Below are 19,770 nucleotides of genomic sequence, written 5' to 3'. Positions count from 1 at the left end.
GGAGATTTATTAAGGTATAAACAGCATAAGCTCTGAGTTTTCCCCTTGCGCCGAGAAACCTGCCCTGCATCTCTTCCCACCCCTGCCAAAGTAGCTATTGCTCACCCTATGGGTTCTGAAGCAAACCCTGGAGCCCTGTCTACAAGCTGGATTTGTCCAAATTCAGTTGCCTGCTGTAAGTATGCCATTATTATATTCATATAACATACAGTTCTGTTTAAAGTCCTCAACAAAAGCGTGCCACTTGCCTGCAGGGAAAAAACCCAACCACCAAACCACAACACACCACCCTTCTTTTTTCCCTCACTACATTTTTACTCATGAACAAGAAGAGACTATTCACAAGTAGCATTAGTCATGACTTAAATCAATCTGATAGAATTTCAGAACACAATGGGGAACCTGGGGAACTTCTAAAAGTTTGATAGGGTACATATCGGAACATCTAAGGGAGGTAGGGTATCTGAAATATTTCCACACATTAGCGTGCCTCACTACAGGGAAAAACATTGGCCCAAGATTGATATTTGCCACAATACTTTGTTACTCAATTCCAGTATTTTGTTTATGATACCAGCTGGGCATCCTCCCAAGAAAACTGGAATCTTCTTTCCTGGAATGGACAGATTTCAAAGGAACGCTGTGCAAGCACTGGTATCTTCCTTCTATGATCTTAATCTAGTTACAAAACTGCCTGTTAAGGATAAGAGGCAATTGCTGTGACACTGAATTCGAGTATAAAGAATCAACACTACTGCTTCAAAATGTTTGACAGTAGGGTAAAAAAAAGGTGTTCTAAGCCAAGGGAAGCTTTCCTAACAAAGACACAGCAGGCCCTCTATCTCCAAGAGTGTATGCACTTGTTTCTGATTAAAGCAACCCCCAATATTCCAGGCACATATTTGATTACAAATGAATTTTCTATTTAGGGGCTGAAGAAAATGAATTGCTTCTACAGAAAGCTTTACTCTAAAAACAAGCACAAAATACCCACCCTGCAACAAGAAGCCCTATAAATTCAAGATACATGTAACTAAAGGAAAAATAATTTAAAAGATGCCACCATTGTCTAACTAATCAATAAATTCCGAATACAACTTTTCCAAATATATTAAAACATTAAAAAAAAAAAAATCTTTACATTGTACTTATTCCTTGAAAAGACACTTTACAGAGCAGTTTTGTTAAATATTGAATTGTCTTGCAGAGTTTTGATCATTTTAGAAATCATAACAAAGGCAGTTCACTTGATTTTTGAAAACTCAGTGGGAGATGATAAAGTAAGTCTTGCTCACACTTTGCAACCACTAGTTCAAAGGAACCAGACACAGGAATTTAGGTAACTTTGCTGATTAAAAAAATAACCCCCACAAAAAAACCCCACCAATTTTCCTGTGTGAGGCCTACAGATGGTAGCGATAGTAAGAATGGAAAAGTCCACTGAAGCGGTATGACTCAATATCTAGAAGGTAAAAGCATGCCTTCTCCTAAGTCAATAGGTACTGTTAATAGCTGCACGGAGCTAGGATCTCACCATTTATGAAAAGGTCAGTTAACTGAATATTCACAACTAGAATAAGGCTTATTCTAGTAAACCAAAACATTCGTGGTTAGAAAAATTGAAGCAGATTTCATACCTACATTAAAAATATGTTTCCAGTTGTCAGTTCGTGGTTTTAAGTACAACTCTACAACTTTCTGGGAAATGAATGATGCAATCAACACTTCCCATAGAGAAAGGGCTAGACAGCATGTGATTTAACAGTAATAAAATACTTGAAGCAAACAATTTAGCTAATACATACCAGCGAAAAGGAGACAGCTCCCTTATGGATTTTTACTGAAAACAAGAGGGAAAGCAAGATAGAGAAGCAGTTAAATTCACTATATTCCCACTAACATATTACAAGTAAATACAGTTTTGTAAGAACTTGGATCTTGATTTGTTCTGCAAAACAAAGCAGCTTTTGGAGCAATTTGGGTGTTCCAGCAAATGGAGTGATTCTCCATCTCCTTCCCCAAAAGGAAACAAATCTTTAAAGAAGCTCCTGTCTTTGCTGTGTGAACATGGAAGCTCTCAGGGAAAACTCACAACTGGTTTTAGCATAGACAGACTGCTACTCTCAGATGCTCTCAGTAGAAATGTGCTCTTCCTGAAAGCAAATCAAAGCTGGAGCTCAGCTTTAGCTGCATCCTCTGTTCTTGCAAACTAACTTAAAGACAGAGCCTAACACGTCTAGATTAATTTTTTTATTTTATACTTTTTTTTCCTGCCAGGTAGGAAACGAACAGATATATTTCTGAATCAAGGGGGAGCTACTGCAGATTTTCACAGCTAAAGTGGCTTTATGGTATAAGAGACCTATTTATTTTTCACTTGCATCTTTTGAAAGAGCTCTGCAAAATTAAAAATCAAAATATGAAGTCAGAGAACTGAAAAGTATTTCTGTATATTTAGAATTGCTACTGATTCAAATTGGAGACAAGACACAGCATGATACAGAAAGTCTTACAGAAAAAAATTGGAGAATTGCCAGCTTAGGTCTCCTATTTATAAATTTAGTGATCACTTGACACTCAACTGTTGCTTTTCAAGAGACATCAGGACATAATGCTAAGTATTTGCTTCTCACCTGTACCAAAAGGCTCATTCTTTGAGTTTAAATCTCTCTTTGAAATTATTTGTTTGAAAAATATACAGAGGGATTTTCTACCTTTTTGCAATGCCAATAAATACGCACGGTACACGTGATAACACTCTGTCAGGAAGACTGCTAAAGTGATCTTTAAAATCAGAGGACAATGGAGAATATTTTGCATCTATGCACATAGGATAGGAATAACAAGCTTACTCCACACTTGAAGACTTTATGGGCTAGGAAATAATACTTATGTTCTATTTATAGTGTCCTTTTCCTGAATGACATAGTAACTTTATTCCTTGTTTACAACATTCACCAAGAAGTGCTGGTTTGCCTGACACTTTGCTAATTCCAGGACAATGCTGCTCTGTAATCCCTCACTTCCTCCTCCCATCTGCCCTGAAAAGAAATTTATTTGCATAGTATCTATTTTTAGCAGGATAGACCCTATATTTAAAATTAGTTCTAAATAGTTATTTTAGCGACTATCTACCAGATGCTCAGGCATATAGGTAAAGATATACTGATTACATAGACACATAGAATCATCTGTCCTGGGAAGATAAGAATCAATGCTAAAGTCATTCCAAACTTAAATTATTGCTTGCCTAATTTGAGAAAGTGTCACGTCCCAGAAGTTAGTACGAAAAGTGTTTTTTTAAACAAAGAAGTGAGGATCTTGAATATAGATTCATTCAAACTTAGAGGGGCTGTTAAGTTAGTCTGCAGTAAGTTTGCCTCACATTATTGACTGTTCTTTCCTCTTCAGTGTGTTAGAGGGGCTGTTGACTTCTCTAATTCTTAACTTATAAGAAGACTTATTAGCAGTGACTTACCTTTAAACAGAGATTAAATTAAAATAAAAAGTTGCATTTATAATGAAAACTCAGCATATTCTATGAAATATTCAAAATTCTTTATTTCAGGCCAGTATGGTATTGTTACAGCATCCCTCCCTTCCTCCACACTTGCACATAATCAAAGTTGGCACACTGAACCACCGAAAAAGTTAAATGGTTATTACAGTACAGGCACAAAGTAGCCAAACAGCTTTGCTTTCATTAAGCAATGCCATGATTGTGCTCTAACAGCATTTATTACCAGTGCATAGATTGTTCTCTCCTCCTAAGAACGAGCAAGAAAGGGAAATTGCCATTAACTGAAGGGACGCAGATGGCAGCTCTGGTACTAAAGCAGTTATTTTATCAGTGGAAGAACGATACATACCTGGACACACTGGACGCCTTCCTTCCGTGCTTTCAGTTGCACTTACTAGTTCACATGGGCTTGCTCAGAGCTGATTTAAGCACCCTTGCAGGTCGCCATTACTGCTTTCATTATTATAATCACTAGCAAAGTTCCACATTTGAAGAACCAACAGGAAGTTTTTTGGTTTTGTTTTTTTGTTTTGTTTTTTTGTTTGTTTTTTAAGTAAAACAACAAAAAAATCCAAAGACTGTCAGTACTGCAGTTCCCTCGCCTAAGACCCTGCTTTATAACCACTATTTAAAATCTCTTTCTTTCCTACAAGCATCAGTTCCCTTGCATCAAGAAGGCAGCACCAGAGATAATTTACAGTTAAGCGATATGAAGTAACACATCTAGTGTATTTTACTGCATTTCTAACTTCCAGTTACAGTGGTAAAGTTAACAATTGGCATATGGAATGAGCATCAGATACTTATATGTACCAAAGACAAGTTAGTCACAAAAACCTCTGCAAACATATTACAAACAAACTAGCAGCAAACACTGCCATCATTACACAGTACTCTCTCATGAAGCATGACCGATTAGACAGCCATCTGGAAAACAAGCTGATAACTATAATGTTATAAAAATAGCAAAACAAATATTTGATCATAGTAACTGTATGAACAAATGTTAGAAGGAGGGAAGTAAGCATGATTCAGTTAACACAAATTCTACCTACACAAGAGTGCCTCCAAGCCACAAAACACGTAGTTTCAGTTTTACATTAATAATCAAGACTTCAGTCCGATACAGGCAACTGACTCCGGCGAGCACGTCTGAACAGGCAATGGAACGTACTTCCATCGATCCTTCTCTACAGCACACAGTCCCATACCGTTGGTAGGAATGCCAGTCTTCGCTTCTATGACACTTGTAGCAGCAAGGTGTACTGCAGCTCAGAAGGGAGGGAAATGGCAGAAATGCGTATACCATGCTTTCATCAGAGGTAAGTTTCAAAATATGCATGGTATGTGTACAGTTTGTTTCTAGGCACATCTTTGGTTACATTCTTAATACAGTCTGCTTTACAAAAAAATAAATAAAACAATCAAGACTTGGTTGAAGTCCAGGCAAAGATAAAACTTCTTTTTTTCAGAAACCAAAACAGTAGAAGTCCCTTTAAACTGATGTTCTGTTATATCCATAAACGATAAAATCCCAGTGCTACAGTAAGGCATGTAAATACTGAACCTGAAAGAAAATTAAAATGGAGAGGAAAATGGAGACATTAAATCATTAGCTCTCAGAACATTTCTTCAGAAAGCTATATACACATCTTACTACAATACTAAAAGTGTAACCACCACCCCTTCCTCATGTAAGGAAAAAAAAAAAATGTTTTTGATTTACAACAAACAATTTCAAGGTGGAGGGGCACAAAAATGACAACTAAGAAGAAAAAAAAGAATGCAGGAAAACTGGGCTATCAAAAGGCTGAAAGAAACCCTTAATTGCTTACCATTCCAAAAAATATTAGTTACAGTTGTGAAGTAAGGAAATGAGTAACAGGATTATTAAATCACAGTCGAGTATTCAGCAAACAAATAAGTGAAAGCTATCTTTAATGAGGCTTATCAGTTTGCAATTTTTAAAAATTTCTATTTAAAGGAAATCACCTTTTGGTTTCTAGGTATACACACACCAAAGATTTTTGCAATTGTTTGCAACATGAGCATTTCAAACACAATGCAATTTTTTTTTTTTTTCCAGGCAAAGTTCAACATGTTCTTGAGTAGGGATGGTGGGGAAAAGAATTTCCTCTCATTTTAATAAATTGCCTTTTTTTTCCCCATAATGGTTCTCTCTGAAGGATATGCCTGAAGTACAGTACTATGAATAGACGTGATTGTACTTGTGACAAAATCCATTGTGGAAAAATAATCAGAAAATCTAAATCAGAATAGTTTTCTACTGCAAACCTGCTCATTTAATAGCACTGCATACTCAGTAGCAAAATGTCAAAATATTAAAGTTACCTAGGGCAATAATGTATGCACACACACATCTATAGTATTTTTCTAATGCACATGCCTGAAATATGACAGTTTAAAGAATACGTGGTGCTGAACAGTCAGAAAAGCTGAAATGTTCCATTTTGCATCTAGATGTCCGTCAGGTAGATAAAGAAATCCCAGAAATGCATGCAGCAGGCTGCTTTTACAAATTGTCAGGCACAGAACTTTTTCAACCTTGTTAACGGGCAGTCTTTTGGATTTCTCATGCACATTATTATGATGATTACAGTACAAAGCAGGAGGAAAACCAATGCAGCCCATGCAAAATAAAGTTGCAAGTCACAGGAAACTTTGTCTGCGTTAAATACACAAATAACGCCGCTAATCTTGACTGAGACTATTTTTTTTTTCAATTAGAGCCTTTATGAATACAGTCAAGCCAGAGTTTGCCAAACATTTAACAATGTTTAAGAGTTTTGCCACCAGAGACAACCATCGGATTCCTTACCTGCTAAGTACTTAATATTATCAAGTTTGTGCGATTCGAGCATTGTTTTCAGGTCTGCAACTTCTGTGTCTATTTTTCTGTCCGTTTGGGTCAGAGCTCGATCTTGTTGCGCATGCTAAAAAACAAAGCAACAAAATGATGCCATTTGAACAGTTTCTAGTTTATTTAGAAATTTAACCCATCCCTTCAAGTTGTATTTTTGGTTCCTCTTTCAATGAATGTTAATTTGCATTCAAAGAGACCAAGTTCCTTCCTAGCTGTTTACATCCAAGGAATTGAAGAATTTGGTGAACTTGGGAAATTTATATGATTACATATTCATTAATATGTAATCTAGAAAGTAGGAGAACTGGATGCCTTCTTATCTCAATCTAGCATTATAAATATTAACTTCAATCTGTCATTTGGCCCACCAATATTAGTGTCACTGCTCACTTACAAGAGCTACTAAGAACTCTAAGAGCTTCTTGTGACAAAAACATACCAGAGCATAAAGATTTATGGATCATTAGAAAAACTAAGAATCAGTCTTCTGATGTAAAGAAACATGTCTTCATCTTGTAATGATTTCTACCATAAAAACAGATACAGACAAAATCAGAATCTGATTATGACAGAAGACAGGACTTCTGTAGAAAAAAAAAAAAAAAGAGAATTATTCCTCTGGAAAGACTGAAAGATCAAACTTGTAAACTGAGAACAACAGCTGCTGAGTTGCTGATATTTTCAAATCAGCACTTCTGAAACATTGTGAAGCAGTTAATGATTTACTGCTAGACATCTTCCTACGGATAATTCTTGATATTACAGAAAGGAAACAAAAAGAAGAGGAAGTGCTTGGTAAAAATCTCCTCTAAAATGGAAGCCAAATCAATCTAGCAATGTGTTTCAGTCTCACTCAACATGGAGAGGAAAAAAAAGTCATTTCCAACTAACATTAAGAGTAGAATTCTATCTAGAGAAAATACTACATGCATGAAGTTTCAAACCAAAGTGACCACTGAACAGCTTATATATACATGCAGAGGGTCTAATAATATATATGAAAGCCCTTTTATTCTGTAGACACTTCAGTTACCTGTACCAATATGAAAATACACAGGGAAATAATAAAGCATAATGACATTTTTTACATTAAAGTGCATAAAGACATGAACAACTCCAAAAAGAATACCATGTCTATAACACAAGTATAAGATTTGCCGTGAAACGATCAGCTACCAACTTCTTACCAATTCCACTATTTCTGTCCTCATTTCAAGTAGTTTTCTTTCATTAAGTGAGTACTGGAGGGAAAAAGATTAAAAAAAAAAAAAGTAAACATGCCATTGCCATTAAACTTCTTCCCCCACACTTAAAATCATATTTCTTTGTTTCCAAATTCTGTAGAACACTGAATCCAGACAAGATTATTGTCTGACAATGCTTGGGAGACAGTATCGTAGGATAATTGCCGTCCTTCAGAAAAGCACAATTAAGGCAGGTGTTCATCCACACCTCTGAACTATAAAGCGCAACAAGTCCGTCAGACACTCATCTTCTGCAAAAACTGTATATATTAATAAGCAGCTGGAAGATTGACAGATTTGCATTTCTGAAAAACAAAGACCTATGATTCTACACAGTAACTCTGGAACAGTTAACCAATACATTGAGCATACAAGCACAATTAAGACCAAACCATCTACTTTCTTCAGGCAGAGGAGTACAGTTTTAAAACATCATATCAAACTCAGCTATCAAAGAAATGTTTAGCCAGCATCACACGCACTCACCATTTGTATTGTTCTATCACTTCATGATATATTCGTTAAATATAGAAGAATTGTATCTCATGTTGTGGAACATCAGAAGTTGGGGCTTCTTTTTAAGTTATAGCTATTTGGGTTCAAGAAAACTTAAATCCAAATTAAAGCAGCATACCTTTAAGGCAGGTGACCTTTCTGACTCATGAACAGGCATGATTTACCTTGACATCTATAATGGTTCCTGTCCCGCTACTGCAGCAATTCAATTATTCAGACAGCTGCTAAAACAGCAATCTATAATGCAGAGTATTAAGGTCATCAGGCACCCACCTCAGAACTCTCAGTCACACAGCAATCACCTCATCTGTTGACATTGCCATGTGGAAAGTCGCTTTATTTTCCCTCCACTGGAAGCTTATTCCACTTTAATATTAAACTCAGATTAATCTACATAAATGCCTCAGCACTGAAAAACCCTCCTTAAAGATCTAGAGCTCTGTTTAGACTTTTGACTGATCTAAAGATAAAGTTAAGAGATAGCAGGCTGCTACAAATGTAGAAAGTGACATAACAAAGACAAATAACAGCATGTCTACAATTAATGAAAACAGTCATTAGATTCTGCAAAATGATGAGAGGGATAAAAAAAGAAATTCAGACCTTTTATATAAATATACAGTTTTAAAAGTGGTACGATGGCAAAATAGAATCATAAACGAATCTAATTTAAATTATGTTTGAGGTGAAATTCCACAGACCTCACATTAATAAACTGATCATCACTATCAAAAGAACCATGACATTTAAAATAAACAATATTATGGACTGAAACAGTTTATCTGGTTTACTTTAAATAGATGCTGTTAGCCAAATACACATTTTCTCAATAATTTATATTCTACAAGCTTCTTTCCTGATGTTTGTATGTGTTGAAGTTTTGCTTTGTGGCTAGAACTCTCTAGGTCACACTCAAGGATTTTAAACTTAGGTTTAAGACAGTGAAATACACTCTTCTACTGCAAGGTATCACCACACATCTGTAATAAGACCGGAGTATAGAAAAAAGGAGGAAAGACAAGGTTAAGCTTCCCCCCTGAAATTCAACAGGGAGATTTCCCCTTAAGTCCACACTTTTTCCCAGTGCAGAGAAAATTCAGTTTTGACAGATGCATCTTGAGATTTTTAACAGTAACCTCAGAGGCACTGTGATGCATGAACACATGAATATATATGCAATTTTGTACAGTACTTTGAGTTTTTAAATCCCATCTGTATCACTGCAGATATAAATCACAGCATAAACAGATGTGCATTAACCAATGTAGGATTCTCCAAGAAATATAAAGTGGAATGAACCAATTAAAAGATAAAGCATTTAGAGTTTGAAACATTAATGTTGATGATAACTTCCATCTCCAAGCGACAGAGGAGCCAACAAGGCCGGACCTTGTTCTCACCAACAAGGAGGGGCTGGTGGGGAATGTGAAGCTCAAGGGCAGCCTTGGCTGCAGTGAGCAGGAAACGGTGGAGTTCAAGATCCTTCAGGCAGCAAGGAGGGTGCACAGCAAGCTCACTACCCTGGACTTCAGGAGAGCAGACTTTACCAAGCAGATCCCTGAAGAGGCCAAAGTACCATGGGACAAAGCCCCAGAGGGAAGAGGGGCCCAAGAAAGCTGGTTAGTATTCAAGGGTCACCTCCTCCAAGCTCAGGAGCAATGCATCCCAACAAAGAGGAAGTCAGGCAAAAATGCCAGGAGACCTGCATGGATGCACAAGGAGCTACTGGGCAAACTCAAACACAAAAAGGAAGCCTATGAAGCCAACTGTATCCTGGGCTGCATCAAAAGAAGTGTGACGAGGAGGTTGAGGAAAGTGATTCTGTCCCTCTACTCTGCTCTTGTGAGACCCCACCTGGAGTACTGCATCCAGCTCTGGGGGCCTCAGTACAGGAGAGACATGGACCTGTTGAAGCCAGTCCAGAGGAGGGCCATGGAGATGATCAGAGGACTGGAGCACCTCTCCTGTGAGGACAGGCTGAGAGAGCTGGGATTGTTCAGCCTGGAGAAGAGAAGGCTCCAGGGGGACCTTAGAGCAGCCTTCCAGTACCTAAAGGGGGCCTACAGGAAAGATGGTGAGGGACTGTTTATCAGGGAGTGTAGTGACAGGACAAGGGGTAATGGGTTTAAGCTGAAGGAGGGTCGATTTAGATTAGATGTTAGGAAGAAATTCTTTGCTGTGAGAGTGGTGAGGCACTGGCACAGGTTGCCCAGAGAAGTTGGGGATGCCCCCTCCCTGGAAGTGTTCAAGGCCAGGTTGGATGGGGCTTTGAGCAACGTGGTCTAGTGGAGGGTGTCCCTGCCCGTGGAAAGAGGCTGGAACTAGATGATCTTTAAAGGTCCCTTCTAACCCAAACCATTCTATGATTAAAGACTGCCCACATCAGTGTTGACAAATCCAGAAATTCTCCTTCAGCACTTATTCCAAGCAAAACTGAAGGTTAAGAACATTTTACTTAGTGCTTCAAGTTAAATCAATTTAAACTTGGGACATTTCTTTGAATAGTAACTTAGTAAGAATACAGAGTAACCTTCACTTATCCTGAGTTTTATTTTCAGAAAGCTAGATATTCAGGCCTAAGTCACATTATCATATTTACAATTGTAATGATGCTCTGCCTACTATAGAAAATACTGGATTATGTGTCTCCCCCAACTCAGCATATATGTTACAACCTGCTCGCCATCCATGTGCCTTTTTCCTTTTCTGCTCATGAATGGCAGAGCTGGCAATTAAAGTTGGGGAATGGAGGGGAGGAAAAAAATAAACGAGCAGTTTTCATAGAAACTATGAAATTATAGTTGCACAACAGACTACCAAGTTGGTCAACTTTCTTAAGAGAAAGTTGACATGCACAGTTTGCTTTTCCTGGGAGGCAGTCAAAATAACATAGTGTTCTGCACAATAGACAAAGTGAAGATTCCAGAATCCTACATAAATATACAAGAAAACACTAGTGCCTAATTTACCACTGGTGAAGTGGTTTTAAATAGGTTTTGTAAGCCTGAAGTATTGCAAAGCTTATGATCTACACAGTTAATACATTTCATATGATGCTTTTTTAAAAAATTAGTATGAGTTATTAACCTTTAAACAAGAATTCTACCTGCTCAAATTAACTTTTTTCAAGGATCTACCATGGGATAACAGACTGTTAGTCATTATACTAAATTACTGACACAGCTGTTACCTAAACTAATCATTGTGAAAAACTTTGAGGGGCACACACAGAAGATAAATGATATCTACTTCAACAGTTCTTGTTGCCTAGATTGGAGATAAATATTATGTCTTTATTACACACCTGTGAAAAAGGACTGAATAAGAAATAGTATTAATAGAAAAACGTCATTAAAAGATCTTTCAACTTAGAAGATGCAATTCCTTTGAGATCCTAAAAGCCATTATAAAAATATCTATGGGAACAGAGCTCCATTTAGAGTGTGACATATAATGCAAAAACTTGTTAATCTTCTAATTCTTCATCTGCGTTATTCTAATTTAAGATCACATCAATTCAGTTCTACCAGACATTTCAAAGTTCAAAACAATCTGAACGAGTATCAGTTACAATTAAAATAAAAATAAATTACAACTTTTTTTCACAATAGGTATTTTCTGACAAACTAGCTACACTATAAGTTCTCTAGCTATAGGGAAATGAAACGTCTTCAATGGTGATAAATTTAATGAAATGTATAAACTTAATTAAGTGTGAAAATAGAGAAAGAGATGTACTAATAACATAGAAAACCTCTAGGCAACTACTCAGCATATTTAGATTAAATATCAAATATATTAATGTGCTAACCCTGATATTAAACCAGTATTAAAATAGACTGACATACAAAACCAAACATGGCACCTTGTACTATAGCAGCATATGGATGAGTAACTTGGATTATTATCACCTTGAAGCTGAATGATACTATAGATTACTATGAAAATGATCTTTGGGTAAGAGCATCTTACCCAAATTTGGAGATTACTCAAGTGTTGAGATGTTTCTAGAAGAAAGTAACCAAAACTTACCAATTCTTTTACTCTGCTTTTCTCTAGGTTTAGGTTTAACTTGTTATCTGCAAGAACTTTGGTAATTTCATCCTAATGGGAAAAAATTGATAAAGCAGCAAGTGAGATTTTCTATTTAATCATAAGCAGAAAAAAACTGGACAAATATATTGTGCCTTTCTTTACATGTCTCGGGAATAAAGCTTCTCTCCAATTAATGTACATTATTTTCAAAAGTGTAAGTATTCCTATTCTTCCCCTTGGAAATACTCGTGTACTATAGTATGAGTTGGATCTCAGAATAAAAACCTAAGAACTGCTTTTAAAACCAGAACTCCAGCACTTAATTGAGAGTGCATCCTTCTGTAAATGCTGGGAATGTTTCATATATCCCATAACACTCTCTGATTTCTAGAAATCCGTGCTAGGTACACCTGTAAGTTGGACTTCCTCCATGAAGGAAACTTGATGCTCAAAACAACTTTAAAAGCAGTTTTTAATCTTCCAATGTAAAAGAAAATCTGTTTCTAAAGACTACACCTAGGACTTTCAGAAAAAGCTACAGACATTTTAGAAGTCAGGAAGTGTTTATTATGTTTTTCAACATTTAACTTTTTAAAACTACCGTAAGTTGTAAACCTGCATTTTACTTTATCAATAGATGTAAGTGATTCCTGCTTTTCTCAGTGACAGCTGCCATTTTAACACAACATCCTGGCAGGAATTCCAGCCAGCTGACAGTTTGTCATGAGGCAAACTGCTGATCACATGAATGTGGGGGAGAAGAAAAAGATTGCTGACGTTCTGGGAGATTCTATGATTAAAACCAAGTAAGCATCTCTCAAGTAGGCCAATGTCAACTAGTCAAGAGTTCATTAAGTTAGTATGAACAATAATTAGACTCAATTTCTATGTTTGACTTTTTGAACTTTAACTGGTTTATAATTAGATGTCATTACAACACATTACAGTTTAATGAATCAAAAATTAGAAATATGTTTTTCTTCAACTTTTACAACTTTGTGTCCTTTTGTCTTTTAGAGGAACAAGCATGAGCAAACATAAAATAACTAGCCCTTGTGAGAATTACATTTACAGTTAAAAGTAAAATTTAAAGACATCTAGCTTTTAAGAAAAGATGACTCAGATCCTTGATGCTCTACCAGTGGATTACACTTACTCATTTATATGCAACTAAAACCATAAAATAAGTTACAAATAAAAAAAAAAAATAGATGCCAAATGTATTTTAAATGGTATTCTGAAAACCCAGATGCATTAAGCACTTTATAACAGTATGAAACATGCAGCATTAGCTTTGAGAAATTTTTCTTCATCTCTTGTACCATTCACAGTTCTCTGTCACTGTAAATGAAATATGCATGAAATTGTCTTTGCTGCATCCCACAGTGTACCATCAACTGCAATATCAGTATCCTATATATCACAACAATTAAGCACAACTTTTCAAAGACAATCTTGAAAGCAACAGTTATTTTTTTAAAGCAAACTAGACAGGAGTTAATTCTTAATTATATTGGTATGGTGTCTTACCATGACTTGCTTCTTAATCTGCTGGAGTTCAAGTTTTATTTTCTGGAAGAGTAGAAAAAAACTGTACACTTTATTACTGTACATAAAACCATATAATCTACAAATACTAATGAATTTGCATGATCAGTAACAATTATTATAATCCATGATGTGAAAAGGAAGGCTAACCAAGCGTGGTTTAACTCTGTCCTCACTATGTGTATAGATATATGCATGTCTATGCACAAGCATGTTTGCTCAGTACTGTGCATTTCCAAACAATAGCACAAGACAGAAGCTGGCAATGTCCCACAGCGGTAAAGGTGGCCAAATGCATAGGACAGTATTAGCAAGAGTAAACCCAGCAGGCCAAGAAGCGATTATTTCTCCATATTCAGCACTTGTGAGCCTGCACTGGAAGAGCTGTGTCCAGCTTTGGACTCCCTGGTAAAAGACAGATGTTAACATAATGGAGCAAGTCCAGTGGAAGGCCATGAAGATGACTGGGGGCTGGAGCACACTATGTTGGGGGTGGGGGGTGAGGAGGGCAGAGCTGGGTTTGTTCAGTTTTAAGGAGAGATGGCTAAATAGCAATCGTACTGCAGCCTGCAACTACCTTATGTTCTCTAGAGGTCCTTTCTAACCCAAATTATTGTATTACTTTATCTCTTTCAAAAGATTATATGAAATAGATATAGCTGTAACATCTTCTATTAACTCTCTCTGGAGGTCATCCAGTCCAACCACCTGCTCAAAGCAGGGGCAACTACAGCAGGCTGCTCAGGGCCAGGTCCAGTTGGGTTTTGAATATCTCCAGGACAGGGATTCCACAGCCTCTCCAGGTATCCTATTCCAGTGTTCTACCACTCTTAGAGTAAAAAGGGTTTTGTTAAGTTTAAATAGAATTTCCCACATTTTGATCTGTGCCAATTACTGCTTGTTTTGTCACTGGACAACACTGAAAGAGCCTGTGTCTGTCTTTATACCTTCCCTTCAAATATCTGTATACATTGATGAGACCCCCTCTGAACTGTCTCTTCTCCAGGCTAAACAGTCCCAGCTCTCACAGTCTTTCCTCATATGTCAGATGCTCCAGTCCCTTATTGATCTTTCTGGCCATTTGTTGGACTCTGCCCAGCATGTCCATGTCTCCCTTGCAGTGGAGAGGCCAGAGCTGGACCCAGCACTCCAGATGAAGTCTCACCAGTGCCAGGCAGAGGGGAAGGATCACCTCCCTTGATCCACTGGCAGCTCTCCTAACAACAGTTGTTGGCCGTCTTTGCCACAAGGGCTCATCGCTGGCTCATGGTCAACTTGGTGTCCACCAGGACCCTGAGGGCCTCTTCTGCAAAGCTGCTTCCCAGTAGGTCACCCCAAGCCTGTTCTGGCGCCTGGAGCTATTCCTCCCCCAGGGCAGGACTTGGCATTGCCATTTGTTCAACTTAATGAGATTCCTGTCATCCCGTATCCACAGCTTGTTGAAATCCCTCCGAATGGCAGCACAACTGCCTGGCGTATCAGCCACTGCTCCCAGCTTTGTCATATGCAGACTTGCTGAGGGTGCACCGTGCCCCATCAACAAGGCCATTAATGAAGGTGTTAAACCATAGTGGCCCCAGCGCCAACCCCATTGGTACAAGATGCTTTTTTACATCATTAAGAAAAAAATAAGCAAGCGCTAGAATAACACTTTCCATGACAGTGATTTTTACCTCGTTTTCTGAGCGAAGTGCTGAAAATTCACTTTTTTCCAAAATAATCATGTCCTTTTTCACGCCACCAATATGGGACATTACTTGCTGAAGTGCAATTTCCTTTAAAAGACGGAAGAAAAAACTCAGAACATATCATAACTATAATGCTTTTTCTCATCTGTGCCTACAAATATGATAGGCTATTTCAGTATCCTGAAATTTTTAATTCCGCAATTTCAGATTGATAATCAGAGTTTCAGAAAGCGAGATAAATTAAGTGACAGTGACAAAATAAGCAATTTAGGCTCAAATGTTGGTAATGTTTGACAAAATTTGCAGTGTTAACACAGATCAGAATAATTCAATTAATGGCCTAGGAAATAGTTTCTTCCAAGTCTTCCAATTCTTAAGCTAGCAAAGGCATTAGGGAGAGAAGTGTCTCTGAGCTAAATGAGGAAAGCTGGCTTTCAGACCAAGACTCCTCAGTGCAACCATACTCCTTTGTAATTATCTCCTTTTTTATCTCCCCCTGCAAGGGGGGCTCACTCTGCTTCACTACTCAGAACCATGCGCTACACTTACACTTTTAATTGCTCTTCTCAGTCTGTTATACTGATCTGACAGAAGACAAACACGAACCCTCTGCAACTTTCAAGGATGGAAAATTCCGTAGACATTGTTCTAGACCCTACAGTATTCACATGTGCAAACAAGGACTGCCTTCTCTGACGATCTCCCTCTAATAAGCTTTTGATTCTGGCCTAAGAACCCTACAAATCTGACACAGCACTTTAACTTCACTTTTCTCAGGAAATGCTATTCTAAGTTGCAGCATTATATTTCTAAGTGGCATCTGGAGATGTGTCACCAGGCTACCTGACCACAAGACTGAAAAAAAAAGGTCAGCGTAGTGGACATATTAAAAAAAAAAGAAAAAGATCTACAGGAAGAGTACTGCCATGGACACCTCTTCTCTTACTCTCTGATGTCTCTAGCTTGCTTTTGTTCTCTCTCCTCCTCAACGAGCTCAGAAAACAGAGAACACACTCTTCCATATTCTCTCTCATCTCTACACATACACATAAGTATGTATTTCTTTTTCCGTAAGTTTTATCTAAGCAGAGTAATACTTTTACATACCCAACTATGGCCTAATAGTAACAGCTACATCCACAACGCTCCAAACCTTCTTCAAATTCTTCATTCTCTTTTTGCATAAGCCCTTGCACGTTCAAAGACTATAAGGAAGTACAGGTTTATCATATTGCCCAGAGTACACGGCATACACGCCTCCTGAGCTGCTTCTATCTTAGCATGCTATACAAACCTGCACATTTGAATCTTAATGGCAGAAAGTCACCTGAAAGTCAAATCTAACAATCTGAGAAAACATCTACCATCAGTAGCAACATTTAATTCAGCACAAAACAAAGGAAAACATATTTACTTTCATCAAAAAAGCTGGGCATAGGAGGAAGTTGAGATTGCTTATTGTAGACTGCTTACTGTAAAATACAACCAACCATGGGAGAAAGGGTCCCTTAACATTGCATTCCCTGATGGACTGTGGAACAAGTTCAGCATAGGAGGAGGAAGCACTCCCACGCCTGCTTTGCCTGGAATCTAAAAGCTAGGCAGGATGGGCTGAAACCTCTCTAGATGGAAGGTGGTGCAAAATCCAGATGTCCTTCTTTTTAATGAAATGCCCTACTGCCAAGACTGTTACACTACAAAGACAGCAGCTGCTGTTTTCTCATATTTTAAGACAGCAGCCTAGTTACTATGAAATAAGTTAGAGCTTGTGTTCAGAAGGCGACTTGGAGCTGTGAACCCCAGCCTCACAGAGCAGCCCAAGAGACTGTACTGCGGCTATGCTTCTTGTCAGCATCATCTATTTTACCAGCTTACGCATCAGGGAATTCCAGCATACCAGATATTGTGAATCCCACTCAAAGATGCTCAAGTTCTACATGCAGTGAATCATGCCTCACTCTGAATTTTAGTTTCATTTCTGGAGCCAGATGCCTAAGAGCTCAATGTGGCAATATTCAACACTATCACGTCCAATTCCTTACATGGATCTACCTTTGTATGACCTGACAAAGGTCCCTCCCCCCCAAAAAAATCACAGCCAGTATTAGAACAAGCATTGTCTTCAGATGCAATTATTCACTGATACAGTCATTCCCTCACAAGTCAAAGCTAACAATTCAGTTCAGTTGTACACAATTTCCTGGTAGCCAGGAAGAATCTCTGTGGATACTCAGCATTATCAGTCTATTTCCAAGCAAGTTTTCTTCCCTTCCTCCCACCAAGATGTATATGCTAGGCAGGCTTAGAGCATACCATGAACCATGTATACATCAAAGGAAAAGGAGATAGATTTCAATATCAGCTTCCAAACTATACATGTTCCTATATTTTATCAGTGTGTACAGCTACACCAATCATGCCCTAAAAACATCATCTAGAAAAAGAAATTCAGCTCAATTGTAACACAATTAAATGTCACTCTGAAACAAAGAGACAAGTAAAAAGGTACCGTGTAACAGGGTGGTAAATAACTGATGGAATCTGTACTTTCTTATTACAAGTCTACAACAGAATATATGTAGGAGCTGTAACTCCATGGACTAAAATCCATGCATTGAATACCTCTTATGTCTAAAAGCCTTCTCAGTAATTCTATTTCATGCTACAGTTAAGACCGAAACTAAAAAACTACCTCTGGTTTGCATACCAGCTCACAGTACCTAGATCTCAAGGTCCACCACAACACTTGGTAACTATTTGATAAACTCAAGACAAAATTCACTAGCCAACAGATACACAGGGATGTTTGTTCTTCACCTTCAAACTTTCAAAATACAGTGTCTAACTCTAATAAATAGCAACATATATTTCATTAGTAGGCATACTAGGTTTCGATTTGCTTTAACTCCATCATTCTCTGCTCTAACCTGCTGTACTTTGGTGACCATGTCCTTGTAAATCATATCCAGGTTGGTGTTCATAATTTTCACTAATGCAGATACAATGACCTCCGACTGCTGAGTAGTGAACCCTAAGCAAAACAAAATGCAACAACATTCAGAGACAGACCTAAATCTGGACAGTTTACAGAAATGCCACTTGCTAATACTTAGCACCAACTTAAAACCAATGTCAGTTATGAAAGATAATAAAACATACTCCTCTTGATCCAGCACTAACAAAAGAACACAACCAGTCAGTACACCCATGTTCCCCCACCCCAAAATTTTGTCTGTGACATAGTATAGCTGCTTCTGCAGTACAGCACTATTATAATATCAGCAGGATAAATGCTGGAAATTTTCTAGAAGTATTATGAAATGTCATCTCTCACGTGGTTATTTCTATGAGTAAGAATTCTGACCCTGAGAAGCAGATCCTTACTCTCAGTATACTACAAATCTTCAGTGCCACTGAAGATGTGTAAAACTCAACAACTGAAAACAAAGCTAACTGCTCTGATTTTAGGCCTACCATCCTCTGAGTCCCTATTAAAAACCTTTTTAACTGAATATATTAGGAACTATTGTAAAACATTGTCCCTAGAAATACTTTCAGCTTCCAAAATGTAGGAGTAAAAGCGTCATGAACAACATATAATCATTATGAAAAGAAACACTTGCAAAAGCACAATTGTTTCAAACTTAAGCATCAGAAAGCATGGATGGGGTCTGAGAGTGAGTTGCTTTCAATAGCTGAGCTGATGTAACAGTTTGCCACCCCACCAAAAGGAACAGATACCCATCCCCTCTCTCTCTCTCCCCTTCTCTCTTCTTATTCCTCCTCCTGACACTTTGTATGTGTCCTGGTGCTCACGGAACTGCTCTGTGAGCTCACTAAGCTAGCGTCTCAAAATACCAAGCAAAAGAGCTGGAGAGTTTTCTGAGAATGAGGTTGGCACATGGAAAGAGATGAAACCACATGGCGGGGAAAGGGACTGGGACCTCTCCATTCCAGGTGCTACTAAATATGTAGGAATCCGATTAACACATTTTAAACCACTGCCTTGAAAACTCTGGTTTTAACTCTCAATTCTTAAAATTTGATTTCTCTTTAGCATTTTTAAGAAAATAACACCCTAGAAAAATCCCACCAGGTGACAGAGTCTTAAAATTGTTCCTTTACAATTATCAGCATAATCGGTGGAAGCTGTAAGCACTTCAAAGCTTTGAGGACTTAATCCACAGACTCCTTCCATTCTTTGTTAAAGAAGCGAGCCATCATTGGTTACCCTTTAGACAAAAAGTAATGACTCACAATCTGCCATTCACTCTTTTTACAGAAAATACTTTTGACACCGAATGCAAGCCTAAGCATAGTTTCCACTTGGACATT

The 19,770-nt window shown here is 37.8% G+C and overlaps 1 protein-coding gene across 2 annotated transcripts; it reads right to left on the bottom strand.

Moving 5' to 3' along the window:
• Window positions 1–3,536: 3,536 nt before the first annotated feature.
• Window positions 3,537–19,129, bottom strand: MCUR1 (mitochondrial calcium uniporter regulator 1). Of its 2 annotated transcripts, XM_075745116.1 has the most exons (7): window positions 18,363–18,825; window positions 15,421–15,522; window positions 13,730–13,771; window positions 12,197–12,268; window positions 7,592–7,645; window positions 6,360–6,474; window positions 3,537–5,087 (listed from the first exon to the last, which is right to left on the bottom strand). In XM_075745116.1, exons 1-7 carry the CDS (start codon window positions 18,642–18,644, stop codon window positions 5,032–5,034), a joined length of 723 nt encoding a protein of 240 aa, XP_075601231.1. In that variant the 5' UTR covers window positions 18,645–18,825; the 3' UTR covers window positions 3,537–5,031. The 2 variants fall into 2 exon arrangements, with proteins under 2 accessions (XP_075601231.1, XP_075601232.1); XM_075745117.1 differs by lacking the exon at window positions 15,421–15,522 and having other exon boundaries at window positions 18,363–19,129.
• Window positions 19,130–19,770: the final 641 nt, after the last annotated feature.

This window comes from Balearica regulorum, chromosome 2, assembly GCF_011004875.1.
Source record: "Balearica regulorum gibbericeps isolate bBalReg1 chromosome 2, bBalReg1.pri, whole genome shotgun sequence".
Taxonomy (NCBI): domain Eukaryota; kingdom Metazoa; phylum Chordata; class Aves; order Gruiformes; family Gruidae; genus Balearica; species Balearica regulorum.
This window is presented reverse-complemented; position numbering and strand designations above follow the sequence as displayed.

What these genes read in the sequence shown, in the direction of transcription:
- MCUR1 (XM_075745116.1), bottom strand. Translation starts at nt 18,644, where the DNA reads ATGGGTGTACTGACTGGTTGTGTTCTTTTGTTAGTGCTGGATCAAGAG. An exon ending in CACTTCGCTCAGAAAACGAG is followed by an intron (nt 13,772 to 15,420) that starts GTAAAAATCACT and finishes CTACTCTTCCAG; the next exon opens with AAAATAAAACTTGAACTCCA. An exon ending in AGATTAAGAAGCAAGTCATG is followed by an intron (nt 12,269 to 13,729) that starts GTAAGACACCAT and finishes TTTTCCCATTAG; the next exon opens with GATGAAATTACCAAAGTTCT.